This window comes from Nyctereutes procyonoides, unplaced genomic scaffold (assembly GCF_905146905.1).
Source record: "Nyctereutes procyonoides isolate TBG_1078 unplaced genomic scaffold, NYPRO_anot_genome, whole genome shotgun sequence".
Classification (NCBI taxonomy): domain Eukaryota; kingdom Metazoa; phylum Chordata; class Mammalia; order Carnivora; family Canidae; genus Nyctereutes; species Nyctereutes procyonoides.
Window position 1 is genome coordinate 66,268,158 of NW_026575146.1, and position 27,766 is coordinate 66,295,923.

Sequence of the window (27,766 nt, forward strand, 5' to 3'; positions counted from 1 at the left end):
CCTATATAATTGATACCATTCTTACAGTTCTATGGCTATTTTTTTAGGATTGATTATTTATTTATTTATTTATTTATTTATTTATTTATTCATTCATTCATTCATGAGAGACACACAGAGAGAGGCAGAGACACGGGCAGAAGGAGAAGCAGACTCTTCTCAGGGATCCCAATGTGGGACTCGATCTTGGGACTCCAGGATCACATCCTGGACCAAAGGTAGGAGCTCAACCGCTGAGCCACCCAGGCTTCCCTATTATATTCTTTCTTTCTTTCTTTCTTTCTTTCTTTCTTTCTTTCTTTCTTTCTTTCTTTCTTTCTGATAGTCATACAGAGAGAGAGAGAGGCAGAGACACAGGCAGAGGGAGAAGCAGGCTCCACGCACCGGGAGCCTGACGTGGGATTCGATCCCGGGTCTCCAGGATCGCGCCCTGGGCCAAAGGCAGGCGCCAAACCGCTGCGCCACCCAGGGATCCCATCCTTCTTTCTTTCTTTCTTTCTTTCTTTCTTTCTTTCTTTCTTTCTTTCTTTCTTTCTTTCTTTTTCTTTCTTTCTTTCTTCTTTCTTTCTTTCTTTTTTTCTTTCTTCCTTCCTTCCTTCCTTCTTTTTCTTTCTCTTTCTTTCTTTCTCTTTCTTTCTTTCTTTCTCTTTCTTTCTTTCTTTCTTTCTTTTTTCTTTCTTCTTTTTTTACCTGAATTTTTGCTCATACATTCTATTTTTTCTTTTTGCTATTTTAGAAGTCTTACTCTACTTTTCCATTTCACTGGTTGTAATTTCCCACTCTGACACCCCTTACACATAACATCTTACCTCATGAATATTAGATATTATAGAGGACGTGAATTATATTCAACCCACTGATTCTCCATGTCTACTCCTACTGTGAGGAAAGATTAATACATTAGAATGTTTTTGCTTCCTCTTCAATAGCTGGGTGTTTTAACTACATGCAAGTAACAGAATGGCCCAGCCAACTGGCCTTAACAATAAGAAACTTGTTGCGTATACCAGAACAAAGATGATAGCAAGATTGGGTCAGTGGATGGCAAAGACACTGCAGATCTAGACACTTGCCATTTTTCTGTTATGCCACCCTCCACGGGCCGATAAGATGACTGTAGCAGTTGTCTTCACAGGGACAACCATCAAGAATAGTAATCTTGCCTAGGATTAGGTCACATTCCCATATCTATAGCAATCTCTGGTAAAGAGAGTGGAATTCCCGAGTGCCTTCTGCAAATCCACATTCACCCCAGTGACTGAGAGGTGTGGGAAAATCAGCACCTGAAAGAATTGGGAATAGAAAAACAAGCAGTGGGGTACTAGCCGGTGGATACAGTGTGCAAGGTAAATCGTCTTTTAAAAGTAGAAAATATCAGCTCACATACCAGCAAGTGCTGAGGCAGGGGGCTTTTGGGCTTGGAGAGGCATTATAGGTCCAGGTTCCTTCCACTTTCCTTTTTTGTTGTTTTGGCAGCACTTCTCATTAAGCCTCATTGTGTTCTCATGGTGACTGCTACAAATCCAGGGTCACATCCTGACACAATAACATTTAGGCAGAGAAGAGATGATTGTAACTCTTTTAAATGGCTCACAAACCTTTCATGAAACTTCTGAGTGTACCTCCTCTCATGCCCCTTTCCTAAATCCCCTTTTCTTCCATCTCTGGACCCTGTTCCCTTGCTCTTTTTCCTCCTAAGTCCCATGATTCTAATTCCAGACATAAACACCCCTCCCCATATTTTTTATGTCACTTGAAGGATTGTTTCAAACTTGGCATTCTAGTAGGTCCTGACATACCCAAATGTCATGAGTGATGTTGGAAGTGGTGGCAATTGTGAACAAGGTTCTTGGAAAAGAATGAGAACCATATACCTTGGTGGATGCAGATCCCAAGTACTTGTCTATCCATTAGCTCATTCTCTATTCTGAAATAACCTCCACTCTCACTGCCAAAGCCCTATTTCAGTCTGACCCTACATACAGCCCAGAAGAATTACTTTAATCCTTTGCATTTTAGTGTTTATCTTTTATGACCTTCCATATTCTTCTAAGTATAACTGAAGACCCTGGGGATAGGTGAATAATTCTGTGTCTTTGGATTGTTTTCTCCAGGCATTCAAGGACTGCTTGTTGAACAAGTGACCAAAAGCATGTAGACCTCCCAGCTCTGCCACTTCCACTTCTGTCCCTTTGGACAACTTACTGAGTTTCCTCCTGTTCACCCACAATTGAGGAAGAATACTGACGAATTGGCAAGGTTATTGTGGGTGCTAAGAAGATACTGAAACCAAGGAGGGGCTCTGATGGTTGTCCACATCGTTGGCTGTTATTAAATGCCAGATTTCAAGAGTATAAGGGTGGTTGTTTCTATGTTCTGTGATCTGAGGGTCTGAGGAAGTAGAAAGCCAGGTATCAGCTTGTGAACTGGACCATTTTCTCCAGCTTTCAGATGATTCATAATTATACCTCATCCATTTCCACAAGTGCAGCTGCCTCTACCCCAGATGTTACATTTGCACCCCTTTCTAGCAGACAACAGTCCTTGTGCCAAGCTCACAAAAGTCTGAGCATCCTACTAACCCATATTGTGGTGAGTTTTCCTACCTAACCAATCTCCACATTTCTGTGAGAACAGAGTGTCATCCCACTAGAACTAAACCACTAGTTCCCTTCAGGTTGCCAATCCTAGGCACAGTGCCTGCCCCCATTCCCTCCCACAGATCCAGTGCTTCCTGTTGAGGTATACCATCCTTTAGTGCACAGATCAGCACCTCTTGGTAGAAATTTGCAAATCACATATACCTCCTGCTTTAGTTTGCTAGCACTGCAGAAATAAATTACCACAAATTTAGCGGCTTGAACAACACAGATATGTTTTTTACCATCCTAGAGGTTGAAATCGAGGTGTCTCCAGGACTGTTTATTCTGAAGACTCTAGGGAATGAGTCAGTTTCCTTGCCTTTTCCAGCCTCTAGAAGCTACTCACATCCCTTGGCTTATAGCCCTGCATCACTCCAATCCCTGCTTTTGTCATTGTATCTTCCTCTCTTACTTGGACCCTCTTATTTATTTCTCCATTATTTGTTTATTTATTCATTTATTTATTTATGAGAGACAGACAAAGAGAGAGAGTCAGAGACACAGGCAGAGGGACAAGGCCCCATGCGGGGAGCCTGACATGGGACTCAATCCTGGGTCTCCAGGATCAGGTCCTGGGCTGAAGGAAGCACTAAATGACTGAGCCACCCAGGCTGCCCTTTTCTCCCTTTTATGGTGACTCTTGTGATGACACTGAGCCCATGAGGATAATCCAGGATGATCTCCCGGTTTCAAAATCCTAGCATAATCACATCTGCAAAGTCCCTCTGGCCATGTGAAACACAATTTTCAGAGGTTCTGGGGACTAGCATGGACATCTGTGGGGCCATTACCCTGCCTCCCATGGTCCCCCAGGAGATTCAGACACATTGAGCCCTGATGGCAAACTTGTGAGGGTAATGGTGGGTGCTGCTATTATCATGCGTGAGTGGGAAAAGATGGGAAATCAACAGTTTCACATATTCAAATTCTGCATCATTACATCCAACTTTAAAGAAAGTAAGAGCTCTTCCATTCACTTCAGAGATGAATTTCTCTGACCTAAAGCAGTCAACTGGGTTTCAAATTTGGCCACTTTCATTAAGTGACTCCAAACCTCAGGGGCCCTGGATAAGCGGCTAGGCAAGCCTACTCTCATCCATTCACCCCCTCTGAAGGGTTGATATTCCTTCTCCTCATTCACCACAGAACACTGTGTAGCCTTGTCACTGTTTCAGCTGACACCACTTCTCATTTCACTGAGGGAACAGAAAACCCCAGCATCCTTTATGACCTCATCTCATGGAAGATACACAGCATAACTTCTGCCCACCCTACAGATGGAAGCAGTCAGAAGCCCAACCAGATTCTAGGAATGGAGGAATGGTAAAGAATTTCTGTATTTGAAACAACCACAGATGTGAAAGCAGTACTGCTCACCTTTCAGTGACCATCTTCTGGCAATAAATCAGTGTATGTCATTTCAGGATAAATTGACCTCATTTGAGGGCATGGCTATGACTTTCACCAGTGGGCACTGGGCATAATGGTGAGGTCACTCCCAAGGTAAACAAACATCTCTACATCATCAGGACTTGGAAAAGGAACTGCTGATGTTCTCCACTGAAAACTGCTCTGTCCTGGAAAGATCTCCAACTGTGTAGTGGGAAGGCAGCAGGCCCTGGCAAGTTCTTTAAGCCCCTAGATGTTAACTCTCTCAAAGAAGCTAACATGTGAAGAGGTTTAAATGTGATATAGCAGCCATGAGCCCTGTGCCTAATGCATGAAGAACAGGACAGCTGGTGTGCCATCACCATTCTCTAGGCACATGTCCTCCTGGCTCCCCTTGTCGGTCTCCAGGAGCTATTCACTCCTGTCGAGAAAGGAACAAGACATACTCATTCCAGAAGCCATGACTGTGCCTCACCCTTGTCAGCATGAACCCAAGGACTCTTTTAAGAGGCATGCCCAGCAGCACTCAACCAATACGTGATGTGCCTAAGTTCAATATCTGACCCAGAATTTTAGAACATGTTTTGAAATATTATGCACAACTCAAGAAAACAGAGGTGGAGTTGTAGAGCAAGAGATGGGATGGGTTGCAAGTTATAGACTATATGACCTGGAGAAAGGATTTTAATCTGTCCTTTCATGTAAAACGTGAAATATGGGCATCAGACACATATGCTAACACTGCCAGTCTCCTGCTGCTTAACTTGGTGATGAGCATCCAGCCAGGGTAGTTCCTTCCATTGAAGGAGTCCTGTAGAAAAAGTAGAAATGAATCGAATGAACATTCCTGGGAAGTTCCCACACTTCCCTCTAGACCTCCAATGGTTGCTTGAGATTCCCATTCCCTGAACCTAACATTCCCCACATGCTGATGTTCTAAGGATGAGAATGACACACTCATCCTAACTCATTTGGAATCTTGGACTAGAAGGACTGCAGCCTTTAACAGAGTCATCTAGATCTGAGCTGACAGTCTCCATTTTGTCTTAATGCTGCTTACTTTGAATATCAAATTATTAATGAAAAGGTATTTAATAAGTGGGAAAAACACACAGATTCTATCACAGAAATATAGTTTATTTATCCTTGTTCTTTCTTAGTCCTTGACCATATGCATAAATACTTTACCACAAATATATCAGTGCACAGACTTTTTGGTACCTGGCTTTTTAAATTTATATTAAAAGCATTTTTCAGGTTTCACTAGTATCATTTTTAATGACCAAATGAGCAAATTATAAAAGCAAATTAAGTGAGTGAAAAATTAAATATTTTTCCAACTTATGTTCATTAGCAACAACCCCCCAGCAGTTTTATTTCCTCATGTGCAGGGTGTTATCCCTGGTTGTCCTTTGGTCTTCAGAACATCATCACTCAATGCTGCTTTTCACATTCAGTTCTGAATGCCAACCAGGCCCATTCAGGTTACTTTGCAGTTTGCAGGATAAGGCTGAAAAGGCAATGTTCTTCAACCGGCTCAGCTGGAGGGCTATGAGGTAGGTTGTTTCTTCTTGTATTTCACCCCACCGTGTGTCTTCTGATGCCCAATGAGGTGGGAGCTCTGCGTGAAGGCCTTTCCACATTTGTTGCACATGTAGGGGCGCTCCCCAGTGTGCGTCCTCTGGTGCCTAATAAGATGGGAACTCTGGCGGAAGGCTTTCCCGCAGTCCTGACACTGGTAGGGCTTGGCTCCAGTGTGAGTCCGCAGGTGCTGGGAGATGGCCGAGCGGTCATTGAAGGTCCGCCCGCACTCATGACACTCAAATGGTCTCTCTCCAGTGTGAACTCTCTGATGCTGTGTGAGGGAGGAGCTCTGAACAAATGCTTTCCCACAGTCCTGACACACGTAAGGCTTCTCTCCTGTGTGGATTTTTTTATGTACAGAGAAGTATCTTGGGTTCCGGAAAGTTTTGCCACACTCACTGCATCGGCAAACTTGGCTCCCTTTGTGGATTCTTGTGAATGTAATCTGCTGAGTGCTCCGGCTGAAGGCTCTCCCACAACTAGTATTTTCCCTGGCTTTTTCTCCTTTGTGGCCCTTCTGATGAATTTTTACACATGGACCACGTGTCACCTTCTTAACCCGTGAGCCACGCTTGCGCAAGCGTTTTCTAGGGAGAGTTTTCTGGAGTGAAATATGGCTTGTGACAACGCCAGTGTTTGCCTGGGATTGGGGACTTTTCTGAGGGAGGGTTTCTTCCTGAGTTGGCCCCACCTGCCTCTGTGCTGTGTCCAAGACTTCCGGGGCCTCACCCTGTAAGACATCTCTTGAGGTAGGGGACCTGGTGTCATTCCTTGAGAATTTTTCCAATTTCAGGTCATGGGCTGGTTCCTTCTCAGGAACATCAGACTTTGGAGTTAACTCTTTACTTTCCAGTGTAGTCTCCCACCCTGAAAGAACCCAAAAGATCCAGATACTATAGAAAGTGCTAAAAGGGCTGATAATATGACATAATCAAGTACTAAAAAGCTGCCCCCCCCCCCCAATACAGTCGTACAACCTGGGGGAACAGCAAAAACCAGTGAAGCAGCAAAGAGAGGAACACTGAGCTTGGCAATTGGGTATAGGGCTAGAACTGGGAGCACTGTCCAGGCTCTCCAACTCCTCTTATGCCTTCAAGGTGGGGAGCAAGTCAGTCCTTCGCTGGACCTGAGGCTGCTGCTATCCACACAATGCCCACCCCTCCAGCTCCACAGGGCCAACTGAAGGCATGGATGGTGCAAGGAATTCTTGAGGGCATGCCTAGTTCTCACACTGGGCCCAGAAAAGGCACAGCCCCAACTCAGGGCCTCTGGTGCTCCCAGTCCCAAAAGGGTGGAGTGGTCAGCATGGGCACTTACCCACGGAGACCAGGTGTCCAAAGGTTTCCAGCATCACGTCATGGTACTCAGTTCTCTGCATGGGGTCCAGTAGCCCCCATTCTTCCTTGCTGAAGTCCACAGCCACATCCAGGAAGGTCACTGGTTCCTGCAATGCCACATTCTGTGTCTGCTCAGCAGAAGGTTCAGTGACAGGGACAGAAGGAGGACTACCAGGGTCTCGCAACTGCTGTGCTGATGATACCCCTGCTCTGGGGTTTGCTTAGAACCATGACTTGGGCCATAAGATGCCCAATGGGTACCTTCTCACAAAATCAAAGTCTGGGGCCCAGGTTGGAGGCAGAGTCCTTGCTTCACTAAGAGCTACACTAAGCAAACTGCCCCCACTCTACCTAACCCTATCTGCAGTTTACCCTTTCTCTGCAACTTCCCATAGAAGACTGCACTTCAGACAAGCCCCACCACTAGGCACACCCCCTTCTTCTGGTAATAGTGCCTCTACATGTGGTGGAACCAACCCCTGCCTTTGTGGACTGGGGCTGCCTGGGGGTGAGGTAGCCAAAGGCTGCACCGAGATCAGTCTTTTCTGGGAAGCTGGCCAGAACTCTAGGAGGAAGAGGCCTCCCCATGGCACTCTGCCTGGATCTAGGAGGGGCAGAGCCTGCTTGAGAAGGAATGGGAGAAAACAGAGCCACTAGACCAGGACCAGAGCATTCCTCTCTCTTATCTCTTGGAAGCCCCTGAATACAGCCTTGCCTGAAGCCTACCCCAGACCACTCATGTGAGAGCCAATAAGTTCACCTTATGCTTAAGCCAGTTAGGAGCCACTTACAGCAGAGAGTTGGGACCAATGCCACACATACCATCACTCAATCACATTCTCTGAGCCTCAATAGTTGATAAGGCAGGGACAGTGCTGTTTCATCTATGCCCTGGATCTGAGATATTCTGAGGCAAATCCCAGACATTGTTTCTGTTATAAACACCTAAATATGCATTTCTGAAGGACGAGGGCTGTCTTGTTCTCACCCAGATCCAGACGTGGTCCCAAACACCCATAAACACTTGGCCTCTCCCTTCTGCCTTCAAGTTTCTGGATTTCCTATTGCTGTGCCCTTCCTTGGTCCCCATGGTGATAGCAAGGCCTTCCCGCTCAGAAACTCTGAAAGGCCTGGCCTGTGGTGGGCTGCCGGCCCAGGGTGGGGGTGGCGGTTGGGGAGAAGGGTTGTCACCTCACAGGGGATACTATGACCAGAGAAGGAAATGGTAGCACTCCCCACTCACCTCAGGCAGTGCCTTCACTGGCCAGGTGGTCATGTTCTCTTCCTTCTCTTCCTGAGGAGTTGTGGTCTGGAGAGAGCTGGTGGGGCCCTGGGAGGGTGATGCTGGGAAGAGACATCAGCACAGTGGATCAGCTGGGTGCGGTGCTACTGTGAGGGCATCTGTGCTCCAGCCTTTTCCCCTACCAGCTCAGATCCCTACTCTGGCTCCTCTTCACAGCCCATGCCCAAATCCCCACACCTGGATAGCTCAGGATGCATCACCCAATGTGATATAGAGCACTGATGTCCCCACTGCTGAGCCCCTGATCTCACTCTCTCTCCCTCCAAGGACTGTTCTGGACTCAATCCCTCCCCTGAAGCAGCTGCCTCATCTCCCCATTCACCTTAGCAGCTGGCCTCACACCTGACCTCAGAAGCAAAGAACCCCCTCCCCGCCCCAAAATTTTTTTTAAATGGAAAAAAAAAAAAGAAGAAGAAGCAAAGACCCCATTTCTGGCCTCTGAGTACTCTACCCTCTTCCTCTTTCTCATTTTTTCCATTGGACATCCTCTGACCCCCAGGACCAGATCTATTCTTGTAACACACCTATCTTAACAATTGTTTTATCAAGTTTCCTCCATATTAGAAAACACCTCTGCCTGATCTTAAGGCCCCTTTCAACCATAGCTCCTTCATGTCTGACTCTCTTCATCTGTCCCCAGCTGGTCCATGGGCTTCCATAATTGACTCCACCCCCACTCTCAAGAGGAACACATGATGTGACCCAGGCTAACCCGCCAGGCTGCCCCTTCCTCCCGGCCATAATGACTGGATCATGGATGAAGATGGGGCCCACTGCTAGACAATCAGAGCCAAAGAGGCTTTTGTTGGAACATTTAGGAAAGAGAAATTCTGTGCAGTGAGGCCCCACATGAAGACAGCTTGCCTTAGTGAGTAAAGCTAACAGAGGCCAGCAGAAATATCATAGAGAGGATGAGTCCTGAGGACACTACAGGAGTCCTGGGTCCAGTCATGCCTGAAGTTAATAGACTGCCCTGGGCCTTTTTCAGTAAATTCTCCCCTGGCATTCACAACCAAGAGTCCCAACTAACTTGCTGATCACAAAAGCAGGATTCTTAGAGTTCTCTGGAAGGCCTCTTTCCACCATCCTCTGTGATATTGATTTCATTCACCCCCAAGATGTGAAATAAAAGACAAACTGGCTTTTGTCTTATGAGTTCCAAGACTGTCCCCTTGGCATCTCTATCAGTTTCCTATTGCTGCCTTAACAAATTGCCACAGCAGTGACTAAAAATAATGCAAATTAGCTTTCTTATGATTACGGAGATCAGAAATCTTGACACCAGCCTCACTGGGCTAATAAAATCAAGGTGTTGGAAGGGCTACCCTCCTTTTGGAGGTTCTAGGGAAAAATATATTCCTTACCTTTCCCAGTTTCTAGAGGCCACCTAGAATGACTCCTGGCCCTTTCTCATGTCACCCCCACTTTGGGGGTCACCTATCTTCTCTGCCCCTAAATTTCATGGCTGACTTTTTATAGGTACCCTTGTGATTACACTGGGCCCACCCAAATAATGCAGGATGATCTCCCCACCTCAAAATTCTCAATTTAATTAACTGCATCTACAGTCACTCTGTGTGAGATTATATATTCAGGTAAGCAAGAAAGCAGTGTCCGTGCTTCATGAAACTCAGCCCGACAGAAATCAAGTTTCATGCAATCTCACCTCCAAATGCACCCTACATATTTGCTCCCATCTCAGCTCCCCACCACTGTCACTCCTGCCCTAGCCACTACACCTCTTGGAGGACATAGTAACAGCTCTAGGTGGCCAATCTGCTTCTCATTTTGAGCTTGTTCACCGTTCACCATCCAGAGCAAGCTGCAACCTGGTACATCTTTAGAGCTCAATCAGACCAAGCCATGTGTCCCTAGGGAGAGCTCATGGATTGGTTACCACTGCTTTATACTTCTCATTGCTTTAGGACATGAAAATCCCTTCAAAGGCCCCATCAGCCCTTCCCCTGCTCCCTTGTACTACAGATTTACCCAATTTGTCTCCAATTTTGGAGTATACTGTTATTGCTCCCACTTTGGGCCTTCATAGGTGATAGTCCTCTGCTTGGCACATCCTTCCTGCCCACTTCTCTCTCTTTTTTTAAAGATTTACTTATTTGAGAGAGAGAGAGAGAATGCACATGTGCACACACACACTGTGGGGGCGGAGAGGAGGATAGAGGGTGATGGAGAGAGACAGAAGCAGATTCCCGGCTAAGCAGGAAGCCTGCCATGCAGCTGGATCTCATGACCTGATCAGAAATCAAACCACTTACATGCCTCCTTCCTGTCCACTTCTAAGTTAACTCCACACCAGATGTTAGCTACAGCAACTTACCTCCAGGAGCTCCGCCAGCACCTTTGAGTTCTTCTCATCCCCACTATTGTCACAGGCATATCTGTTCGTCAAATTGCTATCCTTCCTGCTGGACCTAAGTCTTGTTGAGCTCATGAACCTGAGTCCTTTCTTGGTCACCACTTTATCTACAACCCCCACCAACTGCACAACATTGGAAGGCACTCTGGCAGGGGCACCTGGCTGGTTTAGTTGGTAGAGCATGTGACTCTTTATCCTGAGGTTGAAAAGTCTGAAACTCATGTGCGGGCAGTGTAGAAATTACCTAAAAAAATAGTATCTTAAAAAAACCAATGCATTCTGGGAATATGCTTAAGTGACTAAAATCACACTTTTGATTAGCTTGTAGTGCAGCAGGGATCTGAAAGGGATGAAAATGAAGAATTTAACTGTAAGCTTTTATCAGAAGCCTGGGGAGGGTTGGTTAAAATGTAGTCCTAGGTCTGACCCAAAGGTTTCAGTAGCTGTGAAGAGGGGTCTGAGACTTTCCATTTCCATAGATAGGTCCAGGGATAACACCATTCTTGGATCAGATCCCTTGACTTAGAGGCACTAGGTACTTCAGCAAGGAAGCATCTAAAGCACTGACTCAAGATCATGGTCAGGAGGCAGACCCTGGCCTACATGGAGAGAGCGTGACCCTTCTCCAACTGTTCCCAGGAAGCCTGAGGTCTTTCTGAACTGAGCTCCCTCATCCTCCAAGCTGCCCCCACAGAACTGCCTCTCTCCACCCTTCCATTGCACTTACCTTCCTCCTCAGATATCCAGGTTACATCCTCCACCAGGGCCACTGCCTCCTGGCAGTCCACTGGGTGCTGCGACTCCACCCACATCCGGAGCTTCCTGGGCAGTGCGCCTAGGAACTGCTCTAGCACCAGGAGCTCCAGCATCTGTTCCTTGGAGTGCGCCTCTGGCTGCAACCACTGGCGGCACAGCTCCCGCAGCCGGGCTAGGGCCTCTCTGGGCCCTGCCACCTCCTCGAAGGAAAAGCCCCGGAACCTCTGGCGTGCAGCCTCGGGGTCACCTGGATGCTTGCCTAGCTGCTGAGTGGGCTCCCCAGGCACATCTAGGCTCAGGCCCTCATCTTCAGCATAGAGGGCCCGTATCTGGGCGTTTCGGGGACGGGCTACCTCTTGGTTCAGTGTGAGGACTTCAACGACTTCGATCTTCATCAGGGGATTGCCAGCAGGAAGAGGATCCAAATGAGGGTCCAACTGGGTTGCAGGATACTCTGTAAGTCAACAGCACAGCCAGACACATGCCAACAAGCATATAAAGATGATCAACATTATTTGCCACTGGGGAAATGTAAATCAAAACCACTGATATACTACCTCATATTCACTAGGATGGCTGTTATCAAAGATACATAACTGCTGGTGATGATGTGGAAAGACTGCTGTTTGTGGGAATATAGAACGCTGCACCATTTTGCAAAACAGTCTGGCAGCTCCTCAAAAAGTTAAACATAGACTTACATTACAACCCAGGAAATCTCCTAGGCATACACCCAAGAGAAATAAAAATAAATGTCAACACAAAAACTTGTACAGGAATGTTCATAGCAGCATTATTCCTAACAGCCAAAAAGGGAAACAACTCAACTGTCCATCAAATGAAGGGTGGATAAAGAAAATATGGTCTACCCACACTATGGAGTATTATTTGGCAGTAAAAAGGGAATGAAGTACTGACGCATGCTACAGTATAGATAAATCTTGTCAACGTTATACTGAGTGCAAGAAGCCAAACACCTAAGGCTACCTATAGTATGATTTCATTACATGAAATGTCCAAAACAGACCAACATAGAGACAGAGTAGTGGTTTTGAGGAGATAGGGAATTGAGGTAATTGGGGAGTGTTGTTCAGCGTTTTTTTTTTTTTTTAGAGAGATGACAATGTTCTGAAATTAGATTGTAGTGATAGCTACATAACCCTGTAAATATAAATAAAAACCAATGAACTGTACACTCTCAAAAAGTAAACTTTATAGAATGTAAATTATATTTCATTAAAAGGTGAAAAGAAATATGAGAAACAAGGAGGATTAAGTAGAGACCTCTGAGGCTGTAGAGGTCTACAGCCATGCACAGGGAATAGAACCTGATCCTGCCTTCATGGGAGCCAAAACAATGACTGGGAAAGTCAGGGCCTCTGTGTCTTGGCACAGGGTTTACAAGAGCAGCTGCTTAACACAACTCCAGCATGGCCCAGAAATGCCAAGGAGGGGACACAAACCAATAGAAAACAAGAAAGTTCTCTACAACTCCAAGAAGAAATGCTAATTGACTAAATGAGTTAAAAGCTTTAAAAAAGCAAAGAGGAAAATTGTAAACCACAGGTCATAATGGTTCACTTCCGATTTGATTTACGTTGCTTTATAAAAACAGAAATGGCAGAATTAATGTCAAGCGCAAAGGTGCCCTCGTACCCTGGCTGTTTTGAATACACGATTAGCACAAGTCTACCTAGAAGGGAATTTACAGCAGGGACTCAAAGCCTTAGCAACGACTGCCCAGGGGAATGCCCAGAAGACTCTCACCAGATTCATCTACTCGTGGTCAGGGAGCTTTTTGAAGAGGAACACAGATGTACAAACACCAAGGGAATGACTACTTGGACACAAAGCAGACCACGTGGACAGTAGAACTCCGACCCTGAAACCTCTGTGGCAACAAACCCAGGACCTGTTTGTCTTTTTTACCCCTGCAAGTCAATAACCTCCTCCGACTCCCCATCTCCCTCACTCCAGTGGGCTCCCACGACAGCCCCTGCCTGTTCTCCTTCGTGTGGTCTTTTTTCCACGACCCACATCTGCTGAGCAGTAGTCTAGGATGGAGCAAAACTGTAAAGCAGGGAGTGTTAAAACATGGCTCAAGAAAATCGTGCAAGATTCACAGGTAGGCATTAAGAGCACTGCTTTGAGTGTGGCTGTTACAACAGAGAAAAGCTTCCGTCACGTGAAGGAAAAAAAGCGAGGCGAAAAATTACCGGTGTGGAGTCACTGCAGCTGTGTTATATAAAAACAAACAAAACCAACTCGGAAAGACAACTAAGAGGAGCGGCGGCCTGCGTGCATCGCGCCAATGTTTTCCTTCCTCGGTGACCATCCTTCCTCGGACTCAAATCGGCTGCCCGCGCCTTTTGAAGCGGTGCTCAGCGGCTCCGCCCCCAGAACGCGGCGATGCCGGGGAGGCTGCTCCGGCAGAGGCCTCAGCCACAAGCACACACTTCCGCTCGCGTTCGGGAAACTGAAGCGAACCCTAGTCCCCATCCCCCCACGCTGGGAAAATGGGGCGACACCGCCCAAGCCCCCACAGCCACGCCCCGAATACCTAGCCCGGAAAAGCGCAGGCCGCAACTTCCGTCCGGGTCTAGAAGTGCGTCACGCGCCGGGCACCGTCACACTACAACTCCCAGGAGCCTCCGCGCCGCAGATTTCCGGGGCCGCCATGTTGGGGGTGTAGGTCCGGCCCGCAGCCTGCCCGAGCCCTGCCCGGATGGTGGGCCCCCTGGCTAACTGCTGAACCCTGGGCTTCGGCCTCTTCCGCTCTCGTTCCCTATCCCCCGATTCCCCGCGACGGCGGACGCGCCCTGGGGCGGCGCGGACGCAGCTGGAACATCTACACCCACCTTGCGGATCTGCAAGTTTTTTCCCTTTGGACGAGCGCGGGGCGGGGGAAAGCGCGGTCGCTTCCCCCAGAAGCAGCGATTCACCCGATTCCTAAACAATCTTCGTGCCTCCGATTTGCAGTCCTTCCTTTGTTCCCGTGGGGTTTTTCCCCCCTCCCCCTCCAAACTTCCTGACTACAAACCTTGGCTCGTCGGTGGTTTCCTCGGTTTACCGGTTTCACCGACCTCACTGGGGCTGTAAGTCGCTAGCGCGCTATCCGAGAAGTGAGTCATCAGCTCGGGGTCAGGAGTCGGCCGCGCTGGGTGGGGCCGCCTGCCGCCCCGGACGGGCCCTGGGCGCTCGGGGTTGCCAAACACGCCCGGGGCCGCACTTTTCATCTTGTATTCCTTTCCTAGAGTTTTTTTTTTTTTTTTTTTTTAGATTTTATTTATTCATGGGAGACAGAGGGTGAAGCAGGCTCCAAGCAGGGACGCCCGATGTGGGACTTGATCCCGGGATTTCAGAACCATGCCGTGTCAAAGGCAGACGCTCAACCGCTGAGCCACCCCAGGCGTCCCTTTTCCTAGGTTTAAAGTGACTTTCTTCTTTGGTAAAATTTACAGCGTTGATCTCCCATTGCCGACCTTTAACCCTAAACTTTCGTATTAATTTCATTTAATTTCATTTGGGGGCTTGCCCTTCCCAACTCGTTTATATCTGCTGTTGTCGTTAGCATGTAATTCCCTTCCTGTTCCTTAGGACTTCTGGGGGTTCATTTACCTCCAAATTCTTGATTTGAAAGCAAAGTACGTATTCCTTTTTTATTGGAGCTCTCAGAGCTCGAAATTCCGTGAGAGTAACTCAGGAAGCCAGAGATGGCAATTTCCCAGATTCCCTTGGACCTTGAAAAGTGCCCGATGTGGGATATTGGGGTGCTGGGGGATAGTTAGCGCTCCCTAGCGGCTCCTTGCTGGGCCACCGGCACCATTTTGAGCATGCATGACACCTAAAAAATGTATCATTCTCCACAATGCTTAGCAGCTAATTTCAAAAACTTGTTTTGTACTCCTTGTTAATCACAGGGATTACTTAGTACTTTATCTTTTAAGAAAATTAACTGTAGGTTCTTTTTATTCTAATCCATCCCATTATTTCTCCTTTAATCCTAATCAGGTATTTTGTTCTTCCTCTTATCCTTAAGGGCACCAGGGAAATTTCTCAAAATCTTGAACTGAATGCTCATTCAAAAATGTTAACTCTTACCATCTTAAGTTTTAAAGCCTCTATAGGTTTGGATGTTGGGAACCCTGCTGATCCTTGTGGTGCTGAGGGCGCTCAGTCGATCTGCAGCCTGGCTCTCCCTACTGTATCAGGACAACACATTCTGCAGGGTTATTGTAAAGCACCTACTGGGTACTATGCAAAAAATGAGATGAGCCACAAGCCTGGAAGCCAGTGGTAAGTGTCATTCTAGGCAGTGTTGACTTCTAAATCTTTCATCCTTTGGACCATCCCCCAAGCCCTCTAAAGTATTCTTTCCTACTGGAAGTAGTCACCCTACTTCACAAAGAAAGTGAAAGAAAGTTTTCCAGCTGGCAGAGTCAGAATTGATCTTCAGCTCACTGGAGCATAGCTGGGACTGACTGATCCACTCATCTGTGTGGAGCTACACAAAATGGTCTCTATCAACTGCAGCTCTAAGTACTGATTTTCTTTTCTCTCTCTCTCTTTTTTTTTTTTTAAGATTTATTTATTCATGAGAGACCCACAGAGAGAGGCAGAGACATAGGCAGAGGGAGAAGCAGGGTCCATGCAGGAAGCCCGATGTGGGACTGGATCCGGGGATTCCAGGATCACATCCTGAGCTGAAGGCAGATGCTCAACCGCTGAGCCACTCACGCATCCCTAAGTACTGCTTTTCAATCCACCAACTGAATGATCTAGGGTGGGGATTTGATCAGTTTAGTCCCCTCACTTGCCAACTATTTAGTGGGTTGTTAAACAAATTCACCAAGCCTTTGGACTAGGGGCTTAATCCTCTGGACCTTAGTTTCCTCTGATTAGATATAGTATGTAAGAAAGAAAGGCTGATGGGAGCTGCTGTTTTCTTCCTCCTCTTACAGTTCCTCTCATGTCTCTGCTGCATCCCTTCCAGGATAAGCCATCTCTCCGTGCTCAGAATTCCATAACTAGCCAGGTATACTAGGGCTGTCAGCCCATAAATTCAACAGTGACCTTTCATGATCTCGTTGGGGGCCAAAGCCAGGAAGAACGCTTATCTCAGCTCCCCCTATCCTTGTGTACACTCCCCTGTACCTTTCTCCTTGTCCAGAATGCCCTCAGCTCTTCACCCTTTCTCCTCCTCTTCCCATCACTCACTCTTCAGCTCAGCTGGGCACCCTATAGCATCACCTTCTAAGTTTGTTTAGTTTGTTTACCCCACTGACCTGCTGAGGATGTCAACTGGGTCTTGTGCATTCGAATTCCTAAAGCCAGGCCCAAAGGAGGATCTGCCAAAGGTGCTGATCATCTTTACATTAAAGTCTCTGAGCAACAAGAGTTACCTGAAGGCCCCCCAAGACCTGGGCTTTACACACCACAGTCCCACTAAGCAGTAGCGTCCATCCTTCACACAAAGGAAATCCATGCTGAGAGCCTAGAAGCTCTGCCCAGGCCACAATGGGGAACAGAGCAGCTGGGGTCCAAACTCTGCTCCTTTATATCCTTTATACTAAAGGGTGCTTCTCACAGCTGCTATCTTACTTTTCCTTAAATGTGCCAGTGTGCCTTGTCTATAGGTATTTGCACTGGGCACACCCCTGCCTGGTAGTCTTTCCTAACATCTTTACCTGGTATCCCTTCACCATCCAGCTCTTGAACCAAAGTTTATCACCTCCTCAGAACTGCCTTCCTGCCCAGTTTTTTTTTTTTCTTCCTGCCCAGTTCTAAACTAGTACTGCCCACCCTTGTCACTCCCCTCTAGCATATCCCATTGTTTCATTTTTTTCTTCAGGTCACTGACTGCCACTTCAAAGTATTTGCTTCATTAATTATCACTCTCTACCTTCTCTATAGCACTGGCCAATGGAATGCTCATTTACGGAAATGTTCTAGATCTACCATGTCCAACATAGTAGCCTTTAGCTGCAGGAGACCAATGATCATCTGAAAGATGGCCAATGCAACTAAGGAACTGAACTAGTTAAGTTCATTTTAATCCATTTAAATGTAGTCAGCCACATGCTAGTGGCTGCTCTGGAACAATGTAGGCCCAATGAGACAGGGGCCTGACTGTATCCTTTTCAACACTGTGACCCATCCCTGTAACAGTATGTGGCACTTTGGCAGGCTCTCAAGCAGTATTTGTTGACTCAACACAGCTTCAGAGTGACTTGAATTTTAGCTGTCAGTCTGGATTTTCCCCTATTTCTGTCAAATTAGGAAATCTCCCTATCATTTTAATTGTGCGGGAGGATTGCTATTGCTACAAAGTTCCCTTCTTCCCCTGGAGAGCTTGAGCAGTAGCTGGGAGTGCAGGCCACCAGTAAGAGGACTCCCAGTTTGTACTCCTAGACCAGCCAGGTCAGAGACTTGCATTTCTGCTTCCACTGGTAGAATGGCTACATCAACATTTCTCTAGAGGCTGCTGGCTAGAATGATAGCAGGACTTAAAGGGACTTTATACACTTCTAGCCTTCATAAGCCCTCAAAAAAGAAGTCATAACATTCTACCTCTGAAACTAACGATAAAAAAGCGGGGAAGGGGGCATTGCTTCTATTTACTCTACATCCCACTTAGAATTTTTTCAAGTAGAAACTCCTTAACAATTGATTCCTTAACAATCATTTCTTAAATTATTCTTAGATCCCATTTCAAGAACCTATTAACAATCTTTTCTGTGTTAAATTCATTATTCCTGGTATAAGCCAAAGCTATTAGTCTCCATATTATTTTGTAATTTGTCATACTGATGAACTCTTAAGAACTATATCAGGGAGAAGTTTTAAAGTGGTTGATATATAATCTACAAATATTTCCTTTTTAATGTTTTTCTCACTTTGCACTTTAGTAATGCTATGTATACTTTGCAGAATTTGTCAGCATTCCAGCCTGTGTTTTGTCCCTGAACTGCTCATGTACCACAGAAATTGTCTTTTAACAAGAAGTTGGAAAATATTCACTGCCCAGGTCAGTAATAGGCAGCTGGCCACTTTATTTTTAAAAGGGTTAATTTTAGTACTTTTCCTGTTACCAATTTTGACAACCATAACTTTTCCAGAAATCTTTCCATTTTATCGTTTGTTCATTCCTAAACTCAACAAGTAATTACTGAGGCATCTGTATTGTGTCACGAACTGGTAACACAACAGGAGATAGCAGTTTCCATTTTATCAGCATGGTTATGGGCAACACTTCTAAAAATGGAAAATTACCCTTCTGTCCAGTTTCTTTCTCAGGAGGCCATCACATTTGTGTTTGTAATATTAAAAAAAAAAGGCATTGATATTATGTGCATTTGCATATCTTCATACATCTTAAACGATATATTTAATAAATATGCATATCCTGGAGACTTCCATATCAGTACATACAGCTGGCTCATTACTGTACAAAGTACTATAATGAAAACTACATGTATTGCTGAATGTGTGACTGCTGTTTTGTTTCCCTGTGTAGTTTTTTAACTTGCCTTTTATTTTTCCTCTATTTAATCAAAGTTGATTTTGTTTTTTCTCCTTCTGGAACATTAGCTCTTGGGTTCCTTTTTTCTTCTCCATTTCTGGTTCTTTTATTTGAGCTGTATTTATCTTCCTTTTTTTTCCATAGAACTTTTGGAATCAAATGCTTGTTTTCTTTCTTTTTTTTTTTTTTAAGTTTTTATTTAAACAGTCTCTACACCTAACATGGGGCTTGAACTCAAGACCCCCAAGATCAAGAGTTACTGCTCCTACCAAATCAGCCAAATTGCCCCTATTTTCCTTATTCAATTAAAAACCATCTTCAGGCCTTGAAATTACCCTGGGGATTACATCTAGACACCAAAGCAGAGTGGTTTCCAGATAAAAGAATCAAGATTTGGACATGGGTCCAAAAGAGTAAATATATGGAAGATGACAGAGAATGTATTCTTCAATAAAGGTTGCATGGTATGTGACCACATCCTGCTAGGCTAGATTCCTGTCAAATGTTTTGGTAATCACTCATGATTCTAAACTTTTGGCCCACTCCCTACGATGTGAACGTTTAAGAGTTCTTAATTGCATTATGTATCTCAAGATTTCCCCCTTACCGTCCTTTTCCCACCCTCTCGCCTCAAAGCCCTATCTTGTCTTCAAAGTCTCCTCTTTGAAGAGGTCTTCTTGTTTTTTAGTTGCTTCAAACATTTATTCACCCGTTTCCTGAGCTAGAGATTGAGTCATTGTCTTAGCAATGGGAACCTATATGGGACACTGAAATAAAGACTGTTCTCATGTTGTTTAATATTTGTTCTAGGTGTTCAGGTCAGATAACAGAACAAGTTGGAAAAAACAAGACCTCTTTTACTATACTTGTATACTTATGTCACCAGTTTTATTCAGAGTTTACCTTCTGTATTATTATCTGGTATAAAAATAGGATGAGACATTTCATTTTCACTCTTCAGTGTGGTTCTCTCCAGTTTGATTTTTGGATTGTTGTTCTGTCACGTAAAGTGGGAACTAAGGCTGATTTGCCTGCACAGAATACATTGAGGGAGTGCTTTCATATGAGTCCTCTGATCCTGAGTACAATGAGGACTCATACTGAAGGGCTTCTTGCCAGCAGGTTCTATGCCTCCTGAAGCCTAACACTGATGACATTCTCAGGTGCTTTCCAGTATGACTGTTGTGGTACTGAGTAAGAGAGCTATGCATGCAACTTTCCCACATTTAATACAACTGGTTTTAGGAGTTTTCTGTGTGTGTCCAGTATGAGCTTTTACAAGCCAGAGTCAATCAGGCCAGAAGCCTTTCCCGCTAAGATGATATTCTTCCCTGTTTGAGTTCTCAGGTCAAAAAAAATCATGAGAACTTTCTTCATTTATGGTCTTTGCATGTTTATCTCCCATGTGAGCCTTCCCTTAGTTAAAGGTTGAACTGACAGTAGGCTTCCTCACACTGAACACATTTATGGAGTCTTGTTCTTGAATGAATTACCCTTTGTATAAAACAACTGATTTCCTACACCTACTACATGTTTGCTTTGTAGCCTATGTGAGTCCTCTCAGGCTACACAAAGGGTGAAATCTAGAAAAGGATTTCCTTGTCTTCCTCCCCAAAACAATCTCCTTATAGAGGTTATTTTTCTCTGCTAAAGCTCACACTAAGTTGAGTGTTGCTACATTCATATTTGTAGGGCTCATCTCTCCTGTGTCTTCCTTGACAAGTCAAGAATTAAATATCCTGCAGGCTTTCCTATATTCATGACTTTCAATACAGTGTCTTTACTCCATTGCTTTCCTATGGATTAAATTTAGCTTATGTCAAGTTTTCCACCCAAACCACATATATGGCAGAACTTTCTTGAAAGGACAGAGTTACAGCTAAAGATCTGAATGCCATCAAGTATCTGTTTTCCCAAGTGCCACCTTAAAGATGGCCATGTCTTATGTGCTTATTACTCAGTATACCTTCAATGGCAGCCAATATCTGTGCTGCATTTTTGCTGTCAGAGGGAGCTGAAGAGCCAGCCATACAAAACGAGTTGCCTCAGAAAGACAACTTTCCACTTAAACCCAGTCCCTTGCATTGGGGAGAGGCACCACTACACCAGTGATGGCAAAGAGACCACTGCTGAAGATGATGATCTAATCTAATAGTAATAAAGCATGCCATTCCAAACACTTATCATTCCCAAGTTTCTATGCCCCACTGGGACCTCCTTTTGGAGTCAGAGAGGTGCATTCCACTGGCTTTACAAACCTCTACTTAAACATCTCTAAGTTCCTTCTCATTCACAATTCATTAACAGAACCAGTCAAGACATGGGACAGTACCACAGACTATTGAATCTAGGTGAAAGCTATAAGGGAGTTCTTTGTACTATTCACGTAATTCTAAAAATTACTTCAACTGAGTAAAACCAAACAAAACCTCCATTTCTACCCTTCAAAAGTTTATGCCTTTACCAGATTTCCTCTTGTCAGTGACTAAAGCCAAAAATTCAGGAGTAATAATTTTTCTCCTTTATTCTTCTCTTTTTAAACTAGATGTTGATGCAAAAAAAACTTATGTGGTAAACACATACATTATAAAGAATAGTCCTAGGAAATCCCTGAAGCCTTTACCTGTGAAGGATTCTTTGCCACTTTCTTCCCATTACTCATCTGGCCCCAATGAATCCACCTATAAATTGGGATAAGCCCATGCCAGTTTCTCCCCAACCCCTCTGCTACTCAAGCCAGGTGTCATCACCTGCTCCCTAGATGCTACCTACCACAGCTCCAAGCCTGCTTCCATCTGTGCCCCAATATGGCTCAAAAGCACCTGAATTGTACTTGAAACGCCACATCACACACCTGCCTGATAAAAATCAAAACTCTCCTCAAAGTGGAGGCCATATGTGCACTACCAAACCTAGCCTACATGTCAGTATACCTCAATCACCTCCTCTCAGCCCATTCAGGGATGGATTCCTGAATGTGCCAAGCTGTTCCATGTTCATGGTCATGCCAGATGTTGTCTCTGTACTTGGAAGCTCTCTTTACTACCACTCTTACATGTCTGTAGAATTCTTTTTCTTTGGGAATTGGCTTAAAATTTCACACCTGCAGTGCCCCCAACCAGCTCCTCTAGAGTAATTCCCCACTACCTCCCACTTTACATCATGTCCTTTTTCTTCTCAGTGCTTACCACGATTTATCTGTTTACAGATATCTGGGGAACTTGTTTGTAGAAGCCATAATTTATTAGGCTACAAGGTCCACAGAGGCAGGGATTATGTTAGGTCTTTGGTTTATTACCAAAGTGCTTAATGTACTACAGGGGACACAAGAGGACTTCCACAAGTATTTGTGAGGTGTAAGGGGAAGCAGTGGAGGAAAAACCTATAAAAAAGGACTCTGTGACATAGCAGAGTCCAGCACCTATTACCTCAGGCATAGGTAATAAAGTGTCCTGATAAGTCTCCCTGCACATGGTCTCTTGCTCTGGGACATCACCTCAGAATCTCCTGTCACCTGTTAATAAGTCAGTTCTCCTAAGATGTGCAGAATCACAGGTGCCCAAAATCCCACATGGCAGCTAGGTTCGGGGAACTACTAGATCATCAATAGACTGGAGGGTCTGCCAACACAGGAACTTGGGACTTGAGCTCCAGGTAGGGTGAGACACAGACCTGCCACAACCAGAGCCACCACCACACAGGAAAGGACTTTGGGAGGCTGGATCAAGGAGAAACACCAGGGAAGATACCACAGTGGGTGGATACAAAGTGCTTGTGTTGCTGGGGACCTTCCCAGTGAGGTACAGTTTAGTGACCTGTGCTAATGGCTGGAAGGGTTTTCAATGTAGGGAATGAAAGTAATGAATCTGAATACGGAAAAGAAAAAAACACTAATGCTGAGCCATCAAACTGAGTCTAGAAAAGTGGGGCAGAGAGTCACATAAATGCCAGTCTATGTTGTGGCAAGCAGAAAATCATCACCAAAGATGGGGGACCAGGTGCAGATTTCATAGCTGCATAATGCCAGAGCAGGTAGTTCCAAAGTCACTTGCATTAGAACACAAAGAACAAAGGGAAGAAAGAGTATCCAAAGTTTTCTTTACAAACTCAGAATACCTGATATAAAAGTTGATAAAAATAATTTAAAAATCCACTCACCTCCCCAACCTAATTTATGAATACTGATGTATCAGTGGATGCCAGCAGCATGTTACAACAAGGTCTGTTCTACATTTATTAAGTCACTGTGTTAACTGTTTGAAGGAGATAATTGTGAGGATCACCTTGGGAAGATAATGAGGGAAACCTAGGGCTATTACTGATTTTTCATTTATCAAAAGAACTAGAGGACTATTTCTTTACCCAAATAAAACTTATTTGAATCAAAGGAGTCCAGGATCATGCTCGGCAAAGCCAAGAAACTTTACTATTTAAGTCAGACATTCACTCTTCACACTCTCAGTTTCAGTGTTTTCAAAGTACCAGATGTGATGTCATTATGTAATTGAGCAAAAGAAGTAAAAAAAAAAATAATAATAATAATACAGCTGCCTCCTCCTTTATACTTGCTGGTAAAATGGCTGCACTAAGAAAATTAATGAGAACCTAATAAGACAACTTTAAGAGAATTTAGCAACCTGACAGTCTCATCTGGACCAACTACGTGAGATTGCAAAGATTAACCTGAGATTAACTGCAACCACAGTGAAAGCCCAACAACACTCAAAAGGCTTGAGTGAGGAACAGTGAGGTGAACAGATTTCTTTGCACACTTGTTAAACTAGACGAACCAATTCTGCATCAAGGAATTCTAAATCCAATCATTATAACAGGATTTTCTCAATGAACCCCTAACATGCTGATGCTAAGTGTTCATCTGGCAAACCAGGTGGTTGAGAACAGCTAAGAAATTTTTTTTTAAATAATGAAAGGAATTCCCATTTATCCAGGTTTGTTATAAAACTACCATACGTACAGCAATATGGTGTTTACTCAGACTAAGATCAATGAAGCAGAAGGGACCAAGATGGAGCCCTGCATCCAATGAGGACTGTGGGAATTTAGTCTATGATAAGCGGAAGAATCTAATCAGAAAATGTGCTGAAAGAAAGAATTTATGCTCCATGCCATATACACAAACTCCAGATAAGTGCAGCAATTAAAAACATACAGGAATACAAGAAAGTATAAAATCTGCTACTATGATATGAATAGGAATAAAAAATTTTGTTAGGGAAAAATACCTGAATCATAAAACTTCCTTATGGAGACTAAATTTAAAGGCAGATGGTAACTGTTGGTCTGAGACATTATCAATACTCATAATGAATGCAGTGTTCTCAGCAAAATACCCCACCCAAAAAGACAAAAACCAACAGAAAAAAAAAATATATGAACTCATACAAGAAAAAATATAAACGTAACATAAAAATATATGTAACTTCATGAAGAAAATGTGAACTACACTGAACATACTATCAGATCCACAAATCTTAAAAAGATCGTTATAAATTGCTGGCAATGAAGCGGAAAAGGAGCTCTCATGTAATTGAGCACCTACATATATTTTAAAGGATTCTAGAAAGCAATCTGTTGCTACCATATTTTTAGATTCTATCTTGGTTGATTCTGAAGTTCTAGTTCAAGAAATTCTACCTACAAAAAAACCCAAATGGAATGTGCAAAAAAAAATAGGCAACAAAGTTTTCTTCAACAACTTGAACAACCATCAAGAGGAAAGATCAAATGTGAATTACACAGTATCTATTAGAATGAATGAAACAGGCCTATTTGTATTGAGTGTAACACCCCCAAGTCATAAACATATTCATACACATACATATAAACATCTATAAAGAAGTCTGGACAGACATACCAAGCCAGATACTGGTGATTACATGAAAGAAGAGCAGTAGAACAGATGGAGCCCCTACAGCCAATCTGCCAGCTGCAACAAATTCATATTCAACCAAGAGGTACCCCTGACTCAGACCAGAGGAAAACAGTTTCAGCATGTCTGCAGCTACACCCCATCTGGAGTTTTCCCCTGTCCCATCTTTTCTTCTAAGACACCAGTCCCTATCTTAAACAGCCCATCCCTGCCAGGACTCCTGTGGGCCTGGTTCTCACCTGAAAAAGTGTCTTGAGGAATTCCTCTCTCCACGGACCAGAGCGCTTCCTCCTCCTCTAACTGAGATACCACATCTGGCTTGGAAAGCTGATGTTCTGCCCAAGGGAAAAGAGACAGGGCTTGGGGGGTCTGTGTTCCGGAGAAAATGTGTTCCTGCTGTGGCACATGCTGTCCCTGAATTATTCCCTGCAAGGGCATGACTTTTGGTCTATGTCAGTGATGATAACCCAATCCATTCCCTTTATCAACTATTTGCATCCCCGGACTCCCCTGCCACTAAAAGTGGCTGGCCAGCAACGGGATCCAGTTCTGGCCAACAAGGTACAAAGAAAAATATGTCAGCTGGGGACCTTAGGGACTTTTCTTTCTTGCTAAATATGGTAGGTGTGAAAGAGAACTAGCCAAAGCTGCCCCCTCCCTTCTTTCTGCCTTGAATACAAACATGATGCTGGGTGCCACAGCCATGCAGCCACTAACCTAAGAGTGGAAAAGTTCATACTAATCACAAAGAAATGGAAGGGAACAGTCTTCAGTGATACTCCTGAATTCTTGGGACACTGACCCCACATACTATGGAATTCTTGTTACATAAATGAGTATCCACTACTGTCTGAAAACATCCCTGACAAACCTACCTCCATAGCATTCAAGGACTGTGGGGGGTGGACTAGGTGGCTTCAGAAGTCACATAAAGTTACCTTTCCCTCCAGGTACAAATTAAAGCCTTTTCCCTCAAGCTCTGGGGCCTTTACAATTTCACTCTCATCCCTGCAATCTGAGCCCAAGCAGACACACACTTCAGAGGCACCACATTCGTGCTGCAAAGCGCAGATCTTTATTGACATGGAGGCCATCCTTACCCACTGAGACCAGGTTCCTGTAGTTTTCCAGCATCACCTCCCTGTACAGGGACTTCTGTTGGAGGTCCAGTAGTCCCCATTCCTCTGAAGTAAAACCCAGGATCACATCTTCAAAGGTCACTGGTTCCTAAAACCCACAGGTTTCTGTTCAGCCATGGTCTGTCGTCACCTACACTGACAGGAGGGGGAAGGCTGACCCAGCACATGAAGGCACAGTCTACAAGATGACCCGAGCATTCCAGGTGTCTCACGTGTTCCTGCGTTTGTCTGAAACTGAGCAAACCCAAGCCTGACCCTGTTCAGGTCACAGCAAGGAGGACAACACATGAGGCCAGACAGGGCTCTTCCTTCTCTGAAGACCTCTCCGTTTATTAACTTGGGAATTCCAATACTGGTATCAGTGGTTATACCTCCTAGAGAATTCCCTGTAAGCTGAATCATCACACTCAACCGTTCAGCCCCCACCCCACTGCCTATGCTGCCTCTACTTCCTTCACATGTCAAGGACCCATCCTCCTGTTTTATCTTAATGACTGAGCTCACTTCCCCTTTAGCTTTGATGCCAAAGTAGCTACTGAAATCTAAATATGAGCCTACTCCCTGATTAAACCTATCAATGCCTATCCTCTATATAAAGGATAAATCAGAATCCCCCAGAACCTGACCTGTATTCTAAACATTCCTTTGGAAAGCTAAGCAACCTGAGGTTCATCTGTCCAGCAGGGTCTCTCATTCCCAGCCAGTCTCTCAATCCTCCCCAAAATGCTCGGGGCCTGAAGGCATCTCGAGGGAAGGTGACATCTCACTATCATCCGGCCACCCCCCACCCCCAAATCCAGGGGTAGATGCAGAAACTCAAAGAAGCCTCTACTCACATGGAACCAGGCTGTCGGAAGCCCGGAGGCCATACCTCCTTCTCGACGTATCTCGTGGGAGGAGGCAGTCCTGAGAAGGTTGAATTTGGAATGCAGGAGGAGTGTGAGCGCTACGCAGAGGGGCAACCCCCTCCTTTACCCAGCAGCGACCCGACCAAAGTGAACTGACAAGTCCACTCCCAACCTAGAAAAACGCACTGAAAGGTTCGTCTCCACTTCCTCCCCGACACCTGGAGGGCAGGTTTCCCCCTACTGGAGAGAAGGCCGTCCTCACAGCTTTCTCACCTGGAGGGAGTTACTTCCCTGCCCAGTCCGCACACGCCCGCTGCAGGTAAGCCCAATTTAAGCCCCACGCCCGGAGGGGGTTGTTTTCCCTGTGGGCCCCGAGTCCCCGACCACACCGCCCCTTCCGGCCCCGCGGCGGGAAGACGGCAGGCAAGACCGGCCTCCGGCTGCTGAGCTTGGCCAAGAGGAGACTGGGGCTGCACACCCCGAAGAGTGCCTCCGCGATGGATCCGCACAGCCCCCGACGGGAGCAGATTTCGCGCCACACTCACCCAGCGCGCGGTGCACAATGGCGACCGTCGGCCCGCGGCGAAATGCGTCAGCGCGTCGGCCCGGACTACAACTCCCAGCCACCCCTACGGCATGCCCGCTCGACCTCTCCCTGGCGGCGGCCATCTTGGAGGGCCATCGTGGAGGGCCATCTCGGATGGCCCGCGAAGACCGGACCGCCTAGAAGAGGGCCTTGGCTGGCGACCTTCGGTGGTCCAGCTGGGTTGGGGGAGGGCTCGAGTCGGATACACTATGTCGCGGTGTATCAACACTTTTCCAGTCAGTGGCGCAGGCCAGGACCGAGTCGTGCACCGCCACGAGGGCGACCACTCGTGGGACGAACCGGAAATTGGGTAGGGAAGGAGCGCAGAAGGGGGTAGGCCGGAAGTTGATTACAGCTGGGTGGGGTGTTGGCGAGAAGGTTTACTACGTCCCAGCG

The 27,766-nt window shown here is 45.5% G+C and overlaps 1 protein-coding gene across 2 annotated transcripts; it reads right to left on the reverse strand.

The window, feature by feature from the left end:
* Window positions 1–129: 129 nt before the first annotated feature.
* On the reverse strand, window positions 130–27,323 carry ZNF274 (zinc finger protein 274). 2 transcript variants are annotated; one of them, XR_008662459.1, is made up of 8 exons: window positions 26,773–27,323; window positions 25,898–26,024; window positions 25,037–25,132; window positions 11,357–11,839; window positions 8,196–8,296; window positions 6,933–7,080; window positions 1,388–4,842; window positions 130–1,283 (listed from the first exon to the last, which is right to left on the reverse strand). XR_008662459.1 is itself a non-coding variant. In XM_055309683.1 (7 exons), the coding sequence occupies exons 1-7, from the start codon at window positions 26,803–26,805 to the stop codon at window positions 5,581–5,583; spliced, it is 1,890 nt and encodes a 629-aa protein (XP_055165658.1). In that variant the 5' UTR covers window positions 26,806–27,323; the 3' UTR covers window positions 5,162–5,580. The 2 variants fall into 2 exon arrangements, 1 of the variants encoding a protein (XP_055165658.1); XM_055309683.1 differs by lacking the exons at window positions 130–1,283; window positions 1,388–4,842 and adding an exon at window positions 5,162–6,482.
* Window positions 27,324–27,766: the final 443 nt, after the last annotated feature.

What these genes read in the sequence shown, in the direction of transcription:
- ZNF274 (XM_055309683.1), bottom strand. Translation starts at nt 26,805, where the DNA reads ATGGCCTCCGGGCTTCCGACAGCCTGGTTCCAT. An exon ending in TTCCGACAGCCTGGTTCCAT is followed by an intron (nt 26,025 to 26,772) that starts GTGAGTAGAGGC and finishes TGTGGGTTTTAG; the next exon opens with GAACCAGTGACCTTTGAAGA. An exon ending in CAGTGAAGGCACTGCCTGAG is followed by an intron (nt 7,081 to 8,195) that starts GTGAGTGGGGAG and finishes TCTGCTGAGCAG; the next exon opens with ACACAGAATGTGGCATTGCA.